At 29.9% G+C, this 20342-nt stretch overlaps 2 protein-coding genes across 5 annotated transcripts; one reads left to right on the forward strand and one right to left on the reverse strand.

Moving 5' to 3' along the window:
* The first annotated feature begins 375 nt into the window (after positions 1–375).
* On the forward strand, positions 376–685 carry LOC113848323. The gene has a single exon (XM_027477784.1). The coding sequence runs from the start codon at positions 404–406 to the stop codon at positions 683–685; it is 282 nt and encodes a 93-aa protein (XP_027333585.1). The 5' UTR covers positions 376–403.
* Positions 686–3892: 3207 nt separating this feature from the next.
* Positions 3893–9244, reverse strand: LOC113847710 (phosphatidate phosphatase PAH2). Of its 4 annotated transcripts, XM_027476956.1 has the most exons (11): positions 8346–9109; positions 7510–7806; positions 7322–7395; positions 6844–6928; positions 6343–6429; positions 6170–6242; positions 5602–5645; positions 5375–5503; positions 5182–5277; positions 4887–5036; positions 4226–4419 (listed from the first exon to the last, which is right to left on the reverse strand). In XM_027476956.1, the coding sequence occupies exons 1-10, from the start codon at positions 9045–9047 to the stop codon at positions 4980–4982; spliced, it is 1644 nt and encodes a 547-aa protein (XP_027332757.1). In that variant the 5' UTR covers positions 9048–9109; the 3' UTR covers positions 4226–4419; positions 4887–4979. The 4 variants fall into 4 exon arrangements, with proteins under 4 accessions (XP_027332758.1, XP_027332755.1, XP_027332756.1 ...); XM_027476954.1 differs by having other exon boundaries at positions 4083–4419; positions 4887–5277; positions 8247–9180; XM_027476955.1 differs by lacking the exon at positions 5182–5277 and having other exon boundaries at positions 4084–4419; positions 4887–5033; positions 8247–9180.
* Positions 9245–20342: the final 11098 nt, after the last annotated feature.

Here is a 20342-nt window from a genome sequence, read left to right on the forward strand (position 1 = left end):
TTTTTAAAATAATTTATTGGCGATTATTATTAACTGTTACTAAATGACACATTTCTTGTAGTGATTTACGTAAGTTTCTAAAGTTGATTTTTAATAAAAGTGTATTTAAAATAACGTAGTTTTTGTTTAGATAATATGTATTAAAGGATTGATTTAGTTTAAATTGTTATTTGAACATTTTTAAGTCAAAATTACTTTTAAAACGGGTAATTATCAAAATAGAGACTTTTAACATGCTTGAGAATTGGAAAGGCCAAATTGACGACCCGACCCATGAAGCGGTGTATTTAAATCACCTAGTGTGAGCATTGGCAAAGGCAAAGGCATAGCCATTGATCCCATTCCCTCTCTCACTCTCACTCTCACCCTCTGAAGTAGATAACTGAGAAAGAAGAGAACAAAAATGCCTGTGTTAGTCCCTCGTGACCAGCCAAAGGCAATTGGGGTGGACTTGGGGAAGATTCAGAAAATAAGGGAAAAACTGAGGCAAGCAGATATTAACATGGACGGTTCTTACAACAAGGAAGAGCTCAAAATTGCTCTTAAGGACTTAGGTGCCATCATCCCTTCATGGCGAGCCTCTCGTTGTCTCGGAAAAGCTGACTTCGACAACGATGGTCAAATTAGCGGCCAAGAAATTGATATTCTCATCGACTATCTCCTTGATCGTGGCTTTGGAAAGTGATTCATCTCCGTACCCACCAACTCAGGGATTATATATTCCTACGCGCGTGGGGTACTTCCTCTGTTATGGTCTATTATTATGTCTAAACCTCGTCTTTTAACCACTTTAGTTGTTTAGTTTCACGCGCCCGCCTTCGTGGTGCTGCTGATTTACAAACAGCTATGTACTGTTGTTTTCATGTTTTCTTTTATATATATAATTTCTTAACTATGCCTATTTCCATGTTTTTTCAAAACGCGTTATTAGGAATTGAAATATTTTTAGAGTAACAATATTTTACACCCTTTTTAGCGTGCTGAATAGAGGTAAAGAAGAAAGAAATATAAGAAAAAAAATAAAAGATAAAATGATGAATGTGAATAAAATATTATGTAAGACATTAGGCGAAAGCATAAACACGTATGATCTTGAAAATTATAATTTTTCATATTTGGATTAGATGAAAAAGTTACGATCGATCGACAAGAACTTTGAATACTATAGTTGAAATTGGTAACTAAAATTGGTTCTTTCTTTCTTTCTTTTTCTCGCACAAAAATAATGAAATTTATCGGGTGAGCGAAAAATTAAATGTGTTTTTAGATAGAAAGAAGAGTACCCATTTATACGTGTTAGCAGTTAATCTGATGCGTCTATTAAGCATTAAAACAACCATATAAAATTAACTTAATTCAAAATTTATTTAATGGATTGTTATTTTTCTTTATCATTTTATATCACTAAATATAAAAATTGTGGAATGTTTATTTCCAACATAATTTTTTTATTTTCATATTGCAACGTCTTTCTAATCAGTAATAAAAAATAACAAATTAATTTAAATAAATTATATATATTTAAAAGATTAAATTTTCTTATAAAAGTATGAAACAGTAGATGTAATGGTGAGAAGATAAACATCTATCTTCGTTGCGATTCCCATGTATCTAAAACGTGTAAACGACGTTATTCACTGTCTTATTCTCTAGTACGATACTATTTGATATGGCATGCCAAGCATATTGCATTATAAATTGATACAAGAGATTATTCCCTGTGGCTTAACACTTACCATGACAATTGTCACTCTGAACTCTCTATTCACCTTTCACACATTTATTCATTTTATCAAGTGAAAAAAAGGGTTAATTTATACACAACTAATCCGAATAATTAAAATATATTTTTCATTTTTTTTCTTAACAAAAGTAAGGCCTATAATGAATTATACTTATTAATTATGCCATTTTTGTGAGGGTGATGGAACAGAAAATCTATATAATATACTAGCATTCTTCTATTAGATTGTTCACTGATATTTTCTCTTAATTTTAATGTTTTAAAATATATTTGTTTCTAAATTAACAAAGAATCTTAATACACTCACTATACGTGGCTGACTCTCTTTCCTTTCCAATATAGTGGCCATACTTTAGGGAAGTGTTTTCTCCACTCTTTATTATATACTTTGCACGTATTGCATCCTAAGTAGACACAGGACTTAATTGGTTTATAGTAAGAGAATCAGTTTTAACATTTTTTTTAATATAAAACACATATTCTAATAAAGAACATGTTGTGTATGGATAAAAACATGTTTGGAATATTGGTGAAGAACAATAAGCCACGGTTGATTTCATTATGACATGTCTAGAACTGGCATTTTGCTAATAATAAATGGTGCCTGGTTTTTACACTCTTAGGGTTATTTCCAAGGAGAGTTACTACGGAGCATCAAATAACACTTGCTTGGCTGATAAAGCTGGCATCAATTTAGTTGGACCAGATAATGTTAGTTTACATTGCCATATTAATGGCATAAATGGCTCAACTTCGAGCTTGTGTTCCAGAAATCTCAGAGTACTTGATGCTTTTGATAAGATGTACCAGGGGTTGTCATTAATTTAGACCCGTCAAGTTAAATGAAAAATTAAAAAAGGTTAAAATAATTAAATAAATTTGTAATATTTGAAAGTAAATTTATAATAATAATAATAATAATAATAATTATTATTATTATTATTATTATTATTATTATAAGTGTTAAAAGCCCAAATTTTTAAACTTTTAAATGTAATTCATAATTAGATCAAAATTAGTTCAACTGAAAGGAAAAAAAATTAAATAATAAAGTTTCACAATATATTAAAGAGATCAAGATATATGTTATCACTTTAAAATATCTATTGTCAGTCTTCATTTAAGTTTCGTTTTTATTTGAATGTGATTGTTATCAATTTAATTATAGTATTTGATATGAAAATTATATAAAAAAGAGTTGTAATCGTCATTTTAAAATGGTAATAGATGAAAATAATAAACTTAAATGGTTAAGATTTTTTAAACAAATAGACCACTTAATTTCTAAATCAATATAAGTGTGTTTATTTTGTGGTCCAGTGGTATTTGTGCCTAGAAATTGCCCTCACTATTTTGAATATATATCTTACGGACATATATGTAAACATTTAATATTTTTATTCTTTGTATAATTTTTTTTCAACTCTCGTTATACTCTTAATATTATATTTTCATTTCTTTGCTTTTATTGTATTTCAATTATCCTTTACAAATTCTCCTAAAAAAATTATCTTTGAGTTATATCAATGAATTCACAAAATAATAGCAAGGTAATGTCTCTTTGTTTTTTTTCATTTTTTTAAAGTTTAAGGATAAATCATTAGGAAGAAAAGTTCAAAAGTAGATTCCACAAATGAAATGTAACCAAAATTTATTTTATTTTATTTTTGACAAAAGTATGCGCATAGCATTATAAGCACATAAAGCCTCCTTATTCATAGTAATAAAACTTTATCTTAGTTATTTTTTATTCAAAGGTGTTTTTTTTTTTTTTTACTAGCTGATGTATATGAAATTGAATATAAATTTTAGGTATTCTTAAGATTAATTTATCATATTTTTTTCATAATTCAAAATTAAGTTATTACAAGTTCTTTTTACTTTCCCCTTTTTTTAATTGAATTGATTGGAACTTTTGGGTTTGAAATTTGTTCTTGAACCTTATATTTTTCTTAACTATATAATTTGTATTTAATATTAAAAATAAATTTACTTCTCTTTTGAGAACACAATAAAAACTGAAAACAATTAAATCTAACACGCTTTAAATTGGAGCAATTTGTTTCGATTTAGACTCACAATTTTATCCATGTTCATAATCGGGCCTAGACACTATTTTAACCCAAACTCAAACAACAATTAACATTAAATGCACAAATGGTTCTTTCATTTTCAACCAAATTTCTTCAGTCTTCACGGGGCTTAAAGCAATTAGTTATTGAAAAAGGAAATAAAATAATTGAATTAAAAATGAATTCAATTGAATAATGAAATAAAAAAAATCCGATGGTATTGAATTGGATAACTTTTATCCTCAACCCACCGAACACCCGTGTAGGGAGCAAAAGCTTTTCTACATTATGAGAAAATGAAAATGGAGAGTCATCCAAGATTACATAGATACATTATACATACATACATGCATAGGTGATGCAACTCATTGATGATAATGAGAAGAGACACGATGTTTGTATTGGTGGGATTCTCATCATACGATTGTAGTTATATCATGCCCATGAAAATCTAGTGCGTTAAATGTTTCATGGATCACTCAAACAAAGGTATCTGATATATGTCACACCATCTGAAGCAGGAAGCAGGAAGCAGGCATAATGTATCTTGTGCTGTCCTTTATATCCTTCATCTACCCAATTCCACATAATGATTCTATTTTCCTGGCATTCCACACATCACCTGTATTAGCAAATAGTTGCCAAAATGAAGCAGCACGCACAAGGACACACAGCTAATTTGTATCATGAAGAGGTTCAGAACATTAGGACTTGAGAAATTCTCTTTAAGGGTGATTTAGAAACACAGCTTAATTAATGTTTATTTAATAAATTCTTTTTATACGAGAGCTTATAATATATTTGATCATAATTTTTTTAAAAGAAAGTTTAAAAAATCATAAACTTTTCATAATTTCTTTCAACCAGAACCTTAGTAGTTTAAGTTCTATATTTGTTGGACATCATCTTGAACATTTAGTCACAAACACCAAACAAATATTTTTCTAGAAAAGTTAAAAGACATTTCCCCAAACAACTTAGGAAATCTGATTAATAAAAGTATACCATCAATAAACTAAAAAGCTTATTGTAGTCTAAACATATTATGTGGAACCAAAAATCAAATTTACCGATATATTTCTAGGAGCAGCACAGCCTGCAGTCCTGCATCTATCCGCACCAGATCATTGATAATATTAAGCTATAAGTGCCAAAAGACCCTTTCAAATATTTATAGCGGAAGGTAACTTCCAGTAATTCCATGAATTAAAATCCTCCTGAAACCAATATTCAGCAGTCAAAATACAAGTTAACGTTGCAAACAAACCCATATTACATAAAACTTGCATTTATAAATTCTGGGAAGACCCAACATAAAAATCACAATCCCCTATTTGAAGAAAAACAAAAACAAAAAGGAAACTGTTCAGATGAATTTGTAGGGGGGAACATTCCATGCACGAGAGCATGCAAAGAAGTATATGATTTTGTGTCAAGACTACGGTTTACGGCAATTTCTCCCTGAAAATTTTAGATATCAGAATGAAAGTTTAGCAAACTAAAACAATTAAGGAATTTTTCGCATTTATTTATTTAAAAGTAATATGAGATTTATTACCCTGGGATTAATGATGAATATTTTTCCTTTTGGGATTCCAACCCTAAGGTAGCTGATTTCATCAGTATCCCTATTTCCAAAACCGGCATAGAAGGGTTTGCAATCAGGAGGAAAAAGTGCCCTGATGTCCTGAATGCATTAAAATTCAAATTATTTTTAATAACATGATGATCATACTGAAAATAACAAATTTTATCAAATTTGGTATGTTACAGTGGGAACCTAACCTCTAAACATCCAATTTTGAACTCGTGAGGAGCCCTTCGGATAACTGGAAATGTATAAGAAATGTGTTATAACCCCAAGTATTATTAAGGCCATTATCAGGGTATTATAGAATCAAACATTCAATTCTGCACACTTGTAATATGTGCCCAATTAGAGTTATAGGAAGAATCTAAATAGAGAAATCCCTAACTGGAGAAAGATTACGTCTGTGTTTAGATTCATATTTGAATGCCCGGTGATTCACATTTATTTCAAAACCATTAGTTGTAACTCTTGCATTTAATCTATGTCTACAGATTTTTCAAAGTGTTTTCAAACACAACCTACGTCTACTTTTATGAAAAGAATAAAATGATGCACAAATATGTCACCACTAAAGACCCTTATCATCAGCACAGGCAATTCTACATCTATCTTATGAATATAATAACAATAGATTATTATAAACCTTCATTGTGGCTAGTAGTAACCAGAACATTTAGACCATAAAAATGTAGCAGAAGTACTCCTATAAGTAAGAAGGGAAAATTATCATGCATGTCACAAGGCAGGAAAAAATAAGCATACCTTCTCGGTATAGAGAAGGAAAAAGTCCATCAGGAGAAATAACAACAGGACCATCTGGTAGAACTTTCCCATCCTGCAATATAACAAAACAAATAAGAGAATCTAAACCGCTTTCTTTCTTCTTGTTTTGTTCATTCATGACATTTAAGATAGATTTCAAATTTATGCATCACCTGTTTTAGGTTGCATAGAAACTGTCTTGTGTGATAGGCCTGAGAAATTGCACGAGCACTGAGAAAAAGTAGCTGGTAACCATTTTCCTGTAAAGCTTGTGTTAGACAAGAGAATATAGCACACCCCGCAAACAAAACCAATCAGAAGATAGCTGTTACAGGCAAAGGACAGTTTCTATCCTAAAACTCCCTAGACAAATTAATTGATCATTGTCAGGAATGTATGTGGAAAATAAAACACACAAGGTAAACATAGATTCAATGCAGAAACTACAAATAGTGACATTAAAGTAAACGTATATCCATAAGCATTTAAGTGCAAATCCAAACATGCTAATAACCAATTTAACAGACAAAGCAATCAATGGACCACCTGTTCAAGAACGTTGCTGAGATAAAAGTGATGCATGATTAAAGTATTCAAGATTTAACTAAAGAACATGTTATTTTGACATTGAAGTAATCTCAAAACATTTGAACACACAGAGAAGACAAACAAACCTTGATATCTGAGAATAAATGAGCAACCCCTGTCTGTGACCAGTCGATTCCGACTAAAGGCATGAATTGACCTAGAACATCTGACCTGTCAAACATAAAATAAAAGAAAGAATTTAACATTGTCACACCATAGAGTAGAATTAAACTCTAGAGCCAAAAACAAAAGAGAAGATATGGAAATTAAAAGCATAGGCATATATATATGGATGTTAGAAATGCTTCTATTAGGAAGCAAGAAATATTTAACCTCCATTGATTCACTCTGTCAATATTTCAGCATGATTGCTGAGGAAATGTTTTTGATAGATACCAACTATCCTTTATTTTTTAAGGTGATACCAAGTATATTTATTATAAAGATAAGCTATCAAATTAACAATGAAAAAGCAAGAAACTAAGAATAAATATTAATCAGTACTCTGTCACGTATAATATCTATCTGGAAAACAATTTCCATTTCAATAAGATATATCCTCACCGTGTAATTGTTCCATCTACATCTGATACCATTATACGAGTGTTCCATTTCCACAAATATATCCGAGCATCAATCTGATAGTCAATAAAGTAAACCAAAACAACAATAAAAGTAAGATCTCAAAAAAAAGAAAGGAAAATTAATCGTCATTTACTTGAAATAAAATTAGAAATTCATTAATTACCAACCTGCTGCTTCCCCAGCATATCTGTAGAGAACCTGAAGGTTACTGTGTTCCTCCCTTCCTTCAGATTCAAGGATGCTAGCTGTTCAGACGTAGGAGTATTTGCACTATTCTTAACTGAACAACGTCTTCTATCAATATTCACAGTTTGAGATTTTCGAAACATTGGTGTGTTTCCAACATCTTTGGCATCACGCATACCAGAATTGGAACAATCTCTTTGCTGAGAATGCAACTCAGATACCTCCAATACTGGCCTTCCAGGATCAAAATTCTTAGTGAATTCCTCAGTTTGTGTAACCTATACAAAATTTTAACGCATGAGTCTCAACCAAAACAGAACACCCTCTTCACACTTTTGCTTTACAGAAGATCTGTTTGGAAGAGCTTCTGAGTCTCGTAAGTTATTTTCAACTTATCCCAATAAGTTTCATCTTTAAATTCATGACATTAGTCATCATTTTAAAACTAGCTTATTGAATAAGAGCTTAAAAATTTAGTTATCCAAACCCACCCTTAGGCCCAATTCAAATTAGCTTCTACCTTACTACTAAGATTCTTACAACACAAAATGTCGAAATCTATTACATTTAGAAGTCCTTACGCAACAATTAGATAAGGTAACTTCTGAAAATGTTGAGGTATATTAGTTTATTTTAACTCTAAGATATTGATTCATTTTATTTTCTGATGAAAAGTTTATCCAAACTGAATCTTATCGAAGAATTTAACATCATTTACCTCAGGTAGAAGTAAAGTTGTAGCATGCAAGACCTGAGGATGGACATGAATTTGTCCACATCCTGAACTTGCAAGGCGCAACATATCGTTAAAGCCAACCTTGGAACTGATCTTATTTTGTTCACTGAAAGAATAAGCTTCCTCCTTCATTTGACCTCTAGTTTTTTTCCTGTCTCTAGGAGGCATTTTATCATAGGTAAGATTGGTAGACCATTTAAGCTCCAACAACTTGGCTGCAATCTCAGCATGCTCCAAAGAATCCACCCCATTCACATCACCATCTTCACCTTCCCCTTTCAAAGGCCTTGGCCCAAACACAAGCCCAAGAATTCTTGAGCGGCGAGAACTAGTCCTACCCACCACAACCTTATCAACATTAGCCTCTGAAAATGACTTGTCTGAATCAAAATTACAACTATTGGACTTGAAATGCCTCTTATTACCCCTTGGTTGGACATCATTGGTTTCAATTTCATCACCAGAAGATGGATAATTAAACACAGATTCCCCCTCTTGTTCTTGTTCTTGGGCATGAAAAAAAGAAGCTTCCCCTTTACGGTTCAAATACATGTGAAAATCAGATTCGAGTCCATTAACGCTGATATTAACCTTGACATTTTCCTTAAAGCTAAAACCCCTGTGGAACTTTCCAAATCTAACGTACCAAGGAGAGGACTTGAAGGAACCATCTTTCTGCTGAACAACAACAATGTCCACAGCGCCACCGAATGGAAGAAACGGCCCTGAAACGGTGTAGACGCCGCGCGTGATGTAGCTTCCGAGCCTTCCCACCGCTTCCATGTTTCTAATTTTGACACAACAACCTCAATTACGATCGAAAATCTATGTTTTGTTTCCTTAATTCGGAATTCTTGATGTCAGAAACATGGTATGAAAGAGATTCAGATGCAAGGAATTGTACTTCAATACAATTGGTGTTTGTGAGAGTTTCAAAACTTAAATATGGAAGCGCCAATGGCAGCATATTCGGTTGGAATGATTCCAATTTGCGTCCAATAATCACCATTTTGAGAATATTCTTGCTAGTTGAGATCCAACAAATCACGTTACATACGTACTAATAATAATCTATGGTTGAATTTAACAACAATTTTAGTTATTCATTTTTTTCACCTACTTAACACAGAATTTATATATATTAATTTTTTATTCAAAATTATATAATTTAATATATTTATATTATTTCTTTTATTTTATATTAAATATCACTTAATATTAATCTATATAATTTTATAAAATAATTAATTTTATCAATATTTATTATAATATAAAAGATAAAACTTAAGTACAATTTATTAAATAATGTTTGACAATTAAAATTAATTTTTCACTTTAATAATTTATGATAATATTAATATAATTATTTTATTAAAATATTTTTACTAAAAATGTTGTTATAATTATAGTTGTTAGGTTATAATTAATCTTAATATTTTAAAGTTAAAAATAATTTAAAATAAATAAAAGTACTAAAAAAACTTAATATAAGATAGGGAAAGTATTAAATATTATAGTATTAATAATATTTTTTATTATTTACAATTTGATGAATTATAAAATTTATTTATTTATTTGGTTTAAAGTTACATTAAATTATTTTATGAAATTAACATTTTTGTCGAATATAATTAAAAATTTATATTTTTAAAAATATATAAATAATTTTTTTTAACTTCAAAATAAACAATCATATCCACATGTGACATGGTCTCGGAAGTTGGAACTCGTAGAGATAGGTCACAGCTTTTAAGGAAGCTCAGGTGACGACAGCAACAACGAAGTTGTAATTTTTAAGGAAAAAATATACAAATTGCGGCTTTCTACGAGTTTTTTACTGTAAAATTACAAAAAATAAAATAAAATTTTTGAGATAAACCTTCTCCCAATTTTATTATAAAACTAGATTTTTTTCTTTTTATTCAGAATTCGATTTCTTAGTAACCGAATTCTGAGTTAATTTTTAATTTTTTTATAATAAATAAATATTATTATTTAAATTTATAATATATTATTTCAATAAATATTTTATTAGTTATATAATAAAATAAGTTTTATTATTTGAATTTTATTTTTATTTTTATATTATTTAAAAATCAATAAAAATAGTAATAATATTAATTTTAAATATTTATTAAAATTTATTTGACATATTTAAGATAATAAATAATATTTTTAGAAAATAATAATAACTAAATTTTTAAAAAATAATTAAATAAGTAAATTATTTTAGTTAATTTTTAAAAACTATTTAAATAATAAGCATATTATTTTAGATAATAATGTTAATATTTAAATAATTTCTACTTAAAGAATACTAAAAATATTTTTCAAAATTAAAAAAATATATTAAATATTTTTCTGTTTATTTATTTATTTAAATATGTAATTTTGACTTAATATTTTTAAATATTAATATGATAAGATGATATTTTGAATAAAAATTTTATTTTAATTAAATTATTTGTTTAAAAATGTCATTATTTAATATTATAATTTTTAATATCCTAAACTCTAAAATTATACTATTATAATTTTGAATAAATCTTATTTGAGAATAAAAAATTTATTTTTAAAAAATAAATAAAATATTAAATTATAATTTAATTATTTATAGTTGAGACAAATATTTTAAAATTAACGTTTTCGTATTATTAAGATAACATTGATGAAGACAAAGTATATTAATAAAAATGATAACAAATTTATAACAACATTAATAATTAACTATCTCCGTAACGGTGGTCAGTTTCACAATAAGGGCGACGTCTGTGACGTGGTGGGTTTCGTCATTGTGATTGTTGCTCTGAGATTTCAGGATGAACTTGTGGAGAATTTGGATCATCATGAAGATTTAGTTGTTGCAATGCATTTGATGAATTACCAGGTTCATTAGCAAAATCTGGTTGTAAAGAAACTGCATGTAAGTTTGTGCTGAAGATGAAGTTGTAAAATCAACTCCAAATAAGTTTGTAAAAAAATCCTCTGATGTTGTTGCAAACGAATGTCTTGTGTTAATTATGTTTGCTTTTGGCTTAATGTTCAGAGGAATTGATGTAGTCTCGTGGTACGACAGTGTGGAAGTCGTACCCATTTCAAATGTGTTGGTAGTCCTTTGTTGTTGGTCGCTCGTCCTTGGATCTTGTAGTAGTTGTAGCATAGACAGAAAATAGATAGAATTAGCAATGTACCATTCCATGTATTCTTGTGTGTGACACAATGGGCCTTGAATTGGATGACCTGTTATTGTTAGCTCACGTCTGTTGTTCCACATCTTAATCCATTGAACATGTCTTGTAACCCAATTTTTATCCTGTCTTCCTCTCATGTCAATTTTGTAGAGGTCACTCAAATTATTCCGTAGAGAATGAACTTCTTGGATTAGACGAAACTGTAATTTGACTCTATTTATTTGGTGTCATTCAACAATTGCAAAACAAAGGATGGCAGTACATGAAGTCTACAGTTGGACATCTCTATATGCTTCCATGAGTATTGATGTTTGCATGTCTTGATATGACGTCCATAAAAACTACAAATATATTTAACTTTGTTATTTAAGAAAATGTGTAAAAGATAAGAAAATAAATATAACGAGTTACCTGATTAGCTTGAATATGATCAAACATTGATCTGTACCCCACAACATCATTGTGAGGTTTATTTCAAAAGTTTAGTACTCTACCCCTACTCTATCTGCACACGAGAGGGTATATTGGTGGATTACTAGAAATTGGCGCAATATATGGCATGTGATACCATGCCCAAGACATTAACATTGATGAGCAACCACCTATTGTTTTGCTACCAACTTTCGTGGCTCTGCATATTTCTCTGTACAACATAGCTAAACAAGCAGAACCCTAACTATATCGTCTTGTTCTTCTAAGATTAGTTAATAAAGCTAAATATATAAGATGTACTTTGTTGCCTGTTTTGTCAGGCATCAAAACACCTCCAATTAAACCTAGTATATAAGCTTTGCAATGGGCGTGAACTTCTTCTTCAGATGGTTCTTCTCTGGTAATGGCAACATATTATCTCTCAGCCACTTTAGTTTTAGCATAGAGTCAATAAGTGACTCTCGCTTGACTGACACAATACCGAGATATGTGTCACACATTTCCTCTCAGTCCAACATTGTTGGACCAATGACTGGTAAACCATCAACTCTTAGCCCAAGTTGAAGTGCAACATCATCCAGGGTTATGGTGCACTCCCCTGTTGGAAAATGGAATGTGTGAGTTTCAGGTCTCCACCTCTCGATCAAAGCTGTTATCAACGCGTGATCCACTTTAAGATGCCTTAGCTTTGCAATCTCAGCAAAACCAAGTTGTTCAAGTATAAAAATAATTAGAGGACTGGGTTCTGGCATTAAATGACAGAAAAATGAAGTCATGTTTTTAGTTTCCTGCAGTTATTAATAAATTAGTAACATTATATGTAAAATATTGATTTACATATTCATTTAGACTTGCTAATGTGTAAAACTTACCGTTCTTTCAATGAAGGCAAATCTGTGTTCGTTTTGCTTCCAGAACAACATTTTTAGTAATGAGAGCAAAGATAAAGAAAAACAAAGAACAAAGATGGATGCAAGTTTGAATAAAAACATGTGACCTTGGATGAACATATTTATAGATAAATGGATAAGTCACTATCTCTTGGCATGCGTGACTAATATGTCATGTAGCCTTGGTCTGCGTGACTGAAAAGTCACTATCTCTTGGCATGCATGACTGAGATGTCATGTAGCCTTGGCATGTCACTATCTCTTGGCATGCGTGAATGGAGAGGTAATCATCACTCATAGAATGTGGTGAAGCATTGAATGATTAAGAATCCAACGTTATCATTATAAATAGCCATATTCGTGTTTATTTTATTCATTCAACCTTCTAAACTTGTTCTTTGTTCTTGTGAACCTTCTCCTTTTAAAAATGTCTTCAATCTATGTCATTGTTCACTCTGATGGTGCCATTAACCAATGTCCTAATGAAAGAGTCACGTTCACCTCACCATCAGTGAAATTAGTACATCTAAAGAGATGAGTGACTCTACAAAGGCTCAAGAAAATTATCCACACAAAACTTAACCGAGACTCAAATGAAAGGGTGACAACCATATATTTTTGCTACCCAATTAGACTTGGCCCGGGAGTTAGCAACTACACATGTGTTGAGTTGAACGATAATGAAGATGTCGAGGCACTCTTCAACATCCATGATTCAAATCAACTTCAATCAGGTATAGAATTATATGTTACATTTGCTACAAACGTAATCCAGCCACCACAACTTTCACCTTCACCTTCACCTTACCAAACTTACGAAACCATAAGTCCATCCTTTTCAACATATGATATGAATTCCAACCTTCAATCCTACACACAACTTTTAACTGGTCCATTCATAGACCTCAATGAAATACTCTCCGAACCATTTGAGCAAATCCTACCCTCTTAGCCTCTTGAAGAACATGTTGTTGTGGGTCTCTCAATTAAAGTATTTGATCCTTTTAACGAGAACGAAGATGAAATCCTATCTCAACAACAGGATGATGGAAAAAACTATCTCCCATTTCCAAATATTCCACTATCACAACCATTACCATTATACAACTCACTTCCACATTTTCTAAATATTCCCAGTCAAATACAAGAACATGACTCTGAGTTTGGCCATGTCCTTGATTGTGAAATGGTAGTGTATCCGCCTAGAACACTATTTGTTGGCCAACGCTTCCCAACAAAAGAACAAGTCTAAGACGCCGTAAATAAATTTCACATTATCAATCATTGCACTTACAAGGTGAAAATGTCAAGCACAACTAGGCTTGTCGTCGAATGCGTTCACAACTACTGTGCTTGAAGATGTCGCGCTATATTGCACACCAAAGAGCAACACTGAAAAATAATGAAGCTTGAAGGGTGCCACACATGTACTTCCCTAATCATTTCACAGGATCATAACAAGTTGGGATTACAAATAATTTCTCAAACCATTCGTGAAATTATTGAGACTGATCCATCCACACCCATCGCAACCATCTTAGCCCACATAAAGTTCACAATTGGTTATACAATCAGCTATAGAAAGGGATGGTTGGGGAAACAACATGTCATTGAAAATATCTTCAGAAATTGGGAGGAGTCTTACCATAAGTTACTTAGACAGGTTCTTGCAATGCAACTATATGTTCCGGGCTTCATATGGAAATTGAGTACACAATCGACATACAACGGTGACTTGCTTGACGAGGGGAATGTGTTCTTCAAGAGGTTGTTTTGGACCTTCAAGGCATACATTGATGGTTTTGCCTTCTGCAAACCAATTGTTCAAGTGGATGGAACATTTTTGACTGGCAAATACAAAGGGACTTTATTAGTGGCAGTTGCACAAGACGACTTTGCAACAACATAATTCCTCGTGCCTTTGCTGTGGTTGAAGGTGAAACTAGCGATGTATGGTTCTTTTTTTTTGAAAAACTTAAGGAGGTACGTAACCTCGCAAGAGGGGTTGTGCCTTATTTTGGATCATCATGAGGCCATAAAAAGTGCATACTTCAAAAATGAAAGTGGTTGGACCGAAAATAATTCTGTCTATGTCTATTGCATTAGACACATTGTCCAAAACTTCAAGCGACGATTCAAAAATGTTGCACTGAAGAAAGATGTCGTCAATATGGGTAATTTTAATTTTTTACACAGTCTATATTGTCATTAATATTTTATATAATTGCTTAGCTAGTTATATTAATTTAATTTCTAATCTTGTTTCCAGCATATGGGATGACTGAACTGAGATTCTTTTACTATTACAACATAGTAAAAGATAATAATCTTGAAGTTGCACGATGGGACAACAGACGACGCTGGAGACACATAACAACAAACCTAGTAGAGTCAATCAATTCGGTCTCGAAGAAAACTAGAAACTTACTAATTTGCTCCATGGCCATGGCAACATACACTTGTTGCAATAAGTTCTTCATTGACAGAAGCAAGGAAGTAGATGCAATGATTAATGCTGAACATATGTACTTGAAGGTTGCAACTAAAGTAATTCAAGATGCACAGTCAAAGGCGAACACTCATATAGTCATCACCTTTGACAGAACAAGCACTAGATTTTTAGTCGAAGAAACGCAACATCCGACAGAAATTTAACCCGTAGGAAGATTTACAGTACTGTTAGATGAAATGTGGTGTGATTGTGGCAAGTTTCAAAAAGTTCACATCCCATGCTCGCATGTAATTGCTTCATGCTTACACACACACACCACAACTTTGACATCTACATATCTCCTGTGTATACCTTACAACAAGTTTCTAGGATATACGAAAGTCAATTTGGAGAACTCAAACACGAAAATTATTGGCCAACTTACACGAGCCCAACTTTGTGTCCAAATCCAAAACTGAAAAGAACTTCAAAGAGTCGACCCAAGTTCAGTAGGATAAGAATAGAGATGGACATTAGAGAACAACAAAGTTGGGCAAAAAATTATTCTTATTGTCATGCTCCTGATTACATAAGGAAGACATGTCCAAACATCGGTCAAGCTTCTAGTTCCCACCATTGATTTATGTTGTTGTTATTATTTTAAAATTTTCTTAATGTCATTTTTAATTTTATGAATGTCATTACAACTTTTAAATTTTTAGTATTTATAATTTATATTCAATATATAATTATATATATAATATATCTACATAATATTATTTAATTATATTTATTAATGTTAATAACATATTTTTTAAAATAAATAATTATGTATAAATATTAATAAATTTTAATATATTATAATAAATAAATAAACTAGTTATTATTTAATACTTTATTTATTTTATAAATATATAATATTGAATAACCAAAAATATAATTTTAGAATATAATATTAATATCATTTTCAAAAAATAAATTTATATTAAATAATATAATAAGAAAAATAAAAATATTATTTATTATCTTAAATATATCAAATAAATTTTAATAAACATTTAAAAATAATATTATTACTATTTTTATTTATTTCTAAATAATATAAAAATAAAATTCAAATTCAAATAATAAAACTCATTTTATTATATATAAATAATAAAATATTTATAAATATTTATTAGAATAATGTATTATAAATATTTATTTTAACACAATAATAATATATAAATATAATTTAAATAATAATATTTATTTATTATAAAAAAAACCAAAAACTAACCCAGAATTTGGTTCTAGGGAACCGAATTTTGAATAGCAAAAAAAATAGGCCTAATCATATAATAAAATTGACAGAGGGTCTATCTCAAGAACTTTATTGTTTTTGGATAATTTTACGATAAAAAAACTCACTTTCTACCGATAAAATAGAAAGAGATTCGGATAGTATATTTTAGATTGTGAACATAGCAGCTTTTATGTCTTACAAAAACAAAAGGGTGGATTAAATATTTATTTTGATTAATTTATAATAATATTAAATTAAAATTATTAAAAATTTAAAATAAAACTATTTTGGGTAAAAAGTGATTTAATAATTATAATAAAAAAAATTTGGACAATTGAACATTTCTCTCCAGATTTTCATTGTCTGGCCCAATTGATTTAAAATTACTTGGCCATGTCAAGTTATGTTTTTGGGTCAAATGGGCCATAAATAGGGGTCAGAAGTGAGAGCATGGTTGGACAAGTCAACAACCCGTGGGTAGGTGAAGCATATAGTTGACGCATTTAATGGGCTCATTCAAATGAGGTGGGCCTGCATTCGTTTCAAATTGATGCACGAAATTAATGCATAACAACTTCTTCGTAAATTGGACCCCAAAAAAGAAAAACTTCTTGGAAAGGTGGGAAATAAAACCTTAAATATATTTATATTCTTTAAATATGACAAATTTTTATTTAATCTCACATTTTTAAGAAGTTTTAATTTAATATTATATTTTTCCCCTTCTTATGTAAATAGTTACTCTCTTAGGGTTTTCTTCTATTTGTTTTAATTTAATGTTATATTTTCTCATTCATTTAGTTCTTTTTATATATTATATTTTTTATTTGATCCTTTGTTCTTAAGATATACATAAATAATTAACGTGTAAAATAATAAAATGATGATTTAGAGACTACATGTGATGGGAGAGGATGAAAAAATTACTAAGTCTAAATCATAACTTTTAAAAATGATGGAATAAATTAAAAAAATATTTAAAAAGAAACAAAATATATTTAAATCAAAGAAATAATTTTCAAATAGAGTAAATGCAACAATAACTAATGTTAAAAGTAAACTTTTGAGAAGCTATGTTTCTATAACATTAATTGATTACATGATAAACAAAACGACATAGGAATGATAAGATAGTTCCCTACAATTCATTCAACAAGGTCAGTGATGACCTAAAACAAATAAAGTAGTTGCTTATATAAATAAATAAATAAATAAAAGTTTTCAAAAATTTACTTATTATTGATATTTTTAAAAAATAGATAAAAATATTAATTAGATGATAAATAATAATAATTAATATGTTCAAATAATAAAATATTAAGCAAATAACTCTCCTTCTTTTTCTCCAAACGTGTCATATCATTGTACCAAAACTTGGATCCATTCAAGTTCGTGAATTCCTCCCCGTAAGTGAAAAGCAAGGCCCCACAAATAACAGTCTCCAAGCGTTAGTGAAGGATTTTATTTTCCTCCATTGCCATGCACTTTGAGCATATTAGAGTGTGACACCAAAAGGCTTTTAAAGTCATTTTTAGTGAGAAGAGGAGGGCATAAAATTAAGGATCGGTAATCATAGACACTTTCTTAAAATATAAATTCTTTTTATTTATAAAATAATATAAACATTCTTCAATTTTCATAATTATATGTAATCTACAAATAATAGCTGTTGAAATTTAAAAGTGATGTCATTGTCAATTTCTTTGAATTTTGATTTCTTGAACCCCCGCCCCGCCCTGTCTTCCTAAACTTTTCATCATCGCTACTCTTTTTCTTCTATTTTATATTAAAATTTCAAACTTTTGAAGTAAGAGTGTTTTCATAAAAACAAAATAGGAAAAATAAGTTTACATATATATATATAAACCAAGCAGCAGGTCTTATATATCATTATACCTGTTTCATTTGTTATAATTTATACATTCACATAAAATTGATAAAATCATTATAGATGAATAAAATATTTAATTCATACATGGATGTAACACAGTGGATAAGTGGCTAATAATAAGTAATGGTTGAAGCATAGAATGGGTTAGTTAGCGTCTTGGTTTCTTCCATCAAAGACAATACGTGCACTTGCTAACATCATGGGTTTCTGTTTCTAATGGGCTTTTAGTAGATAAACAGCTTTGAAGGTGACCTTGTTTAGAAAAGAGAAGCATTTTTTGAACACAGAGAGAGAGAAGCGCTCGTGGTTATCCTTGCCAGTTGCTCGTATCTATATGTAGACTTCATCATTGTGTTCACTATTTATCATTAGTATGATCTTTATGACTTTCACCACCATTTGTCCATCATGATAATTACACATTTGAAAAGTGAAGATAGACAAAGTACTATAATCTTAGGCTTCATATATGGCTGTAATATAATTGTCGTACATGGTACTCATAAATTTCCCTTAATTTGTTCAGCAGCCATCCCGTCCCTATCCATTCACGTCTTTCCTTTATTTTCACTTATAGTTGTTATGATTAAATTATATCCCCACTTTCTAGTTCCTTTCACTGCCATTATCGGTGGGGTCTACAACTGATTTCATTTTCAAACGTTATTTCTTGTTTGATCAACTAAAATGTTATAAATCATCCAAGTTGAGGTTTGGTTCAATTGGAGAACAAAAGTTTTAACTTACATTAAAATCACATTTCTTTGAATTCAATGGGTTAATGTCAAGTTTCTTTAAATTCAATGAGTTAGGTTAAAATTTGACTCTCTAATTCATCAAGTTAGGACATTTACTTTGCATGGTCTCGATATAGACTTCAAACACCATGGAACATCCCTTTATCATGATTTCTCACTTCTTTCCTCTCTCCTTCCTTGAGCTACTTGCTAGAGCCACTGCTTAACCCATAATATAAGATTATCAAAATTAATAGTAATATATATATATATATATAGGTCATGATCTTTTTACATCAGTATAAATTTAAAATTTTTTACATCTGATTTGAACCTTTTATTTAACTTAAATTTAATAAATTATAATTTATTATTTCAGTGGCTGATAGATTTAAGTTAAATAAAAGGTTTAAATTAGGTGTAAGAGTATTTAAATTAAATAAAAGGTTTAGATTAGGTGTAAGAGTTTTTAGATTTATACTGATAAAAAAATGCTTCCTCTCAATCTCTATATATATTTTGTAATATTCTATTATTTTGAATAAAAACTTAATTACTATATACAATTTGTGTCTCATTAGATACATATTACAAACATTAATAAAAAAAATTAGGATTACAACTTTAATATAGTTAATTAAAGTGTAACTAATACATATATTATGGTGTATATACTATATTATAAAGTGTAACTTTTCTTTTGCATTTATGTTTGGAGTTCTATACAAGGAAGTCTATCTCTTAAGAAAATAATTAAGACGAAGAATTAGAAAGACTACAAAGATTTTATATTTATTGTGTATTGACCTCTCTCTTTATATTTCCTCAGTTTGTTTATTTGGAACATAATGATGATATTCCTTATGTTTCTAGGTAAATGATTTGGTTGGTGTATATTGAACTTTCGTAACAGTTAAGTTTGTCAAGAACAAAGTCACACACCTTTTAAGCATACGAGCATTTGTGATTTGTCACCAATAGTTGTAAGGTGTAACGTTACCCTTCACAAATCCATACAACCTTTCTTTGAATGATTGTGACAGGATAGAACAGATAATTATTTGGCAAGGGAATCTAATATATCTGGTCCAAACAAGTCTCAGTTGGACAGGTCTTGGATATGATTTTGAAGGAAAACTAAGTACCAACGCAAAGGAAAATGAAAGAAAAAGAATAATAACAAAGCCGCATAAATAATGCATATGGATCCTGCTAGGACAA

Source organism: Abrus precatorius, unplaced genomic scaffold, assembly GCF_003935025.1.
Source record: "Abrus precatorius isolate BTA unplaced genomic scaffold, Abrus_2018 Scaffold8, whole genome shotgun sequence".
NCBI classification, from domain to species: Eukaryota; Viridiplantae; Streptophyta; class Magnoliopsida; order Fabales; family Fabaceae; genus Abrus; species Abrus precatorius.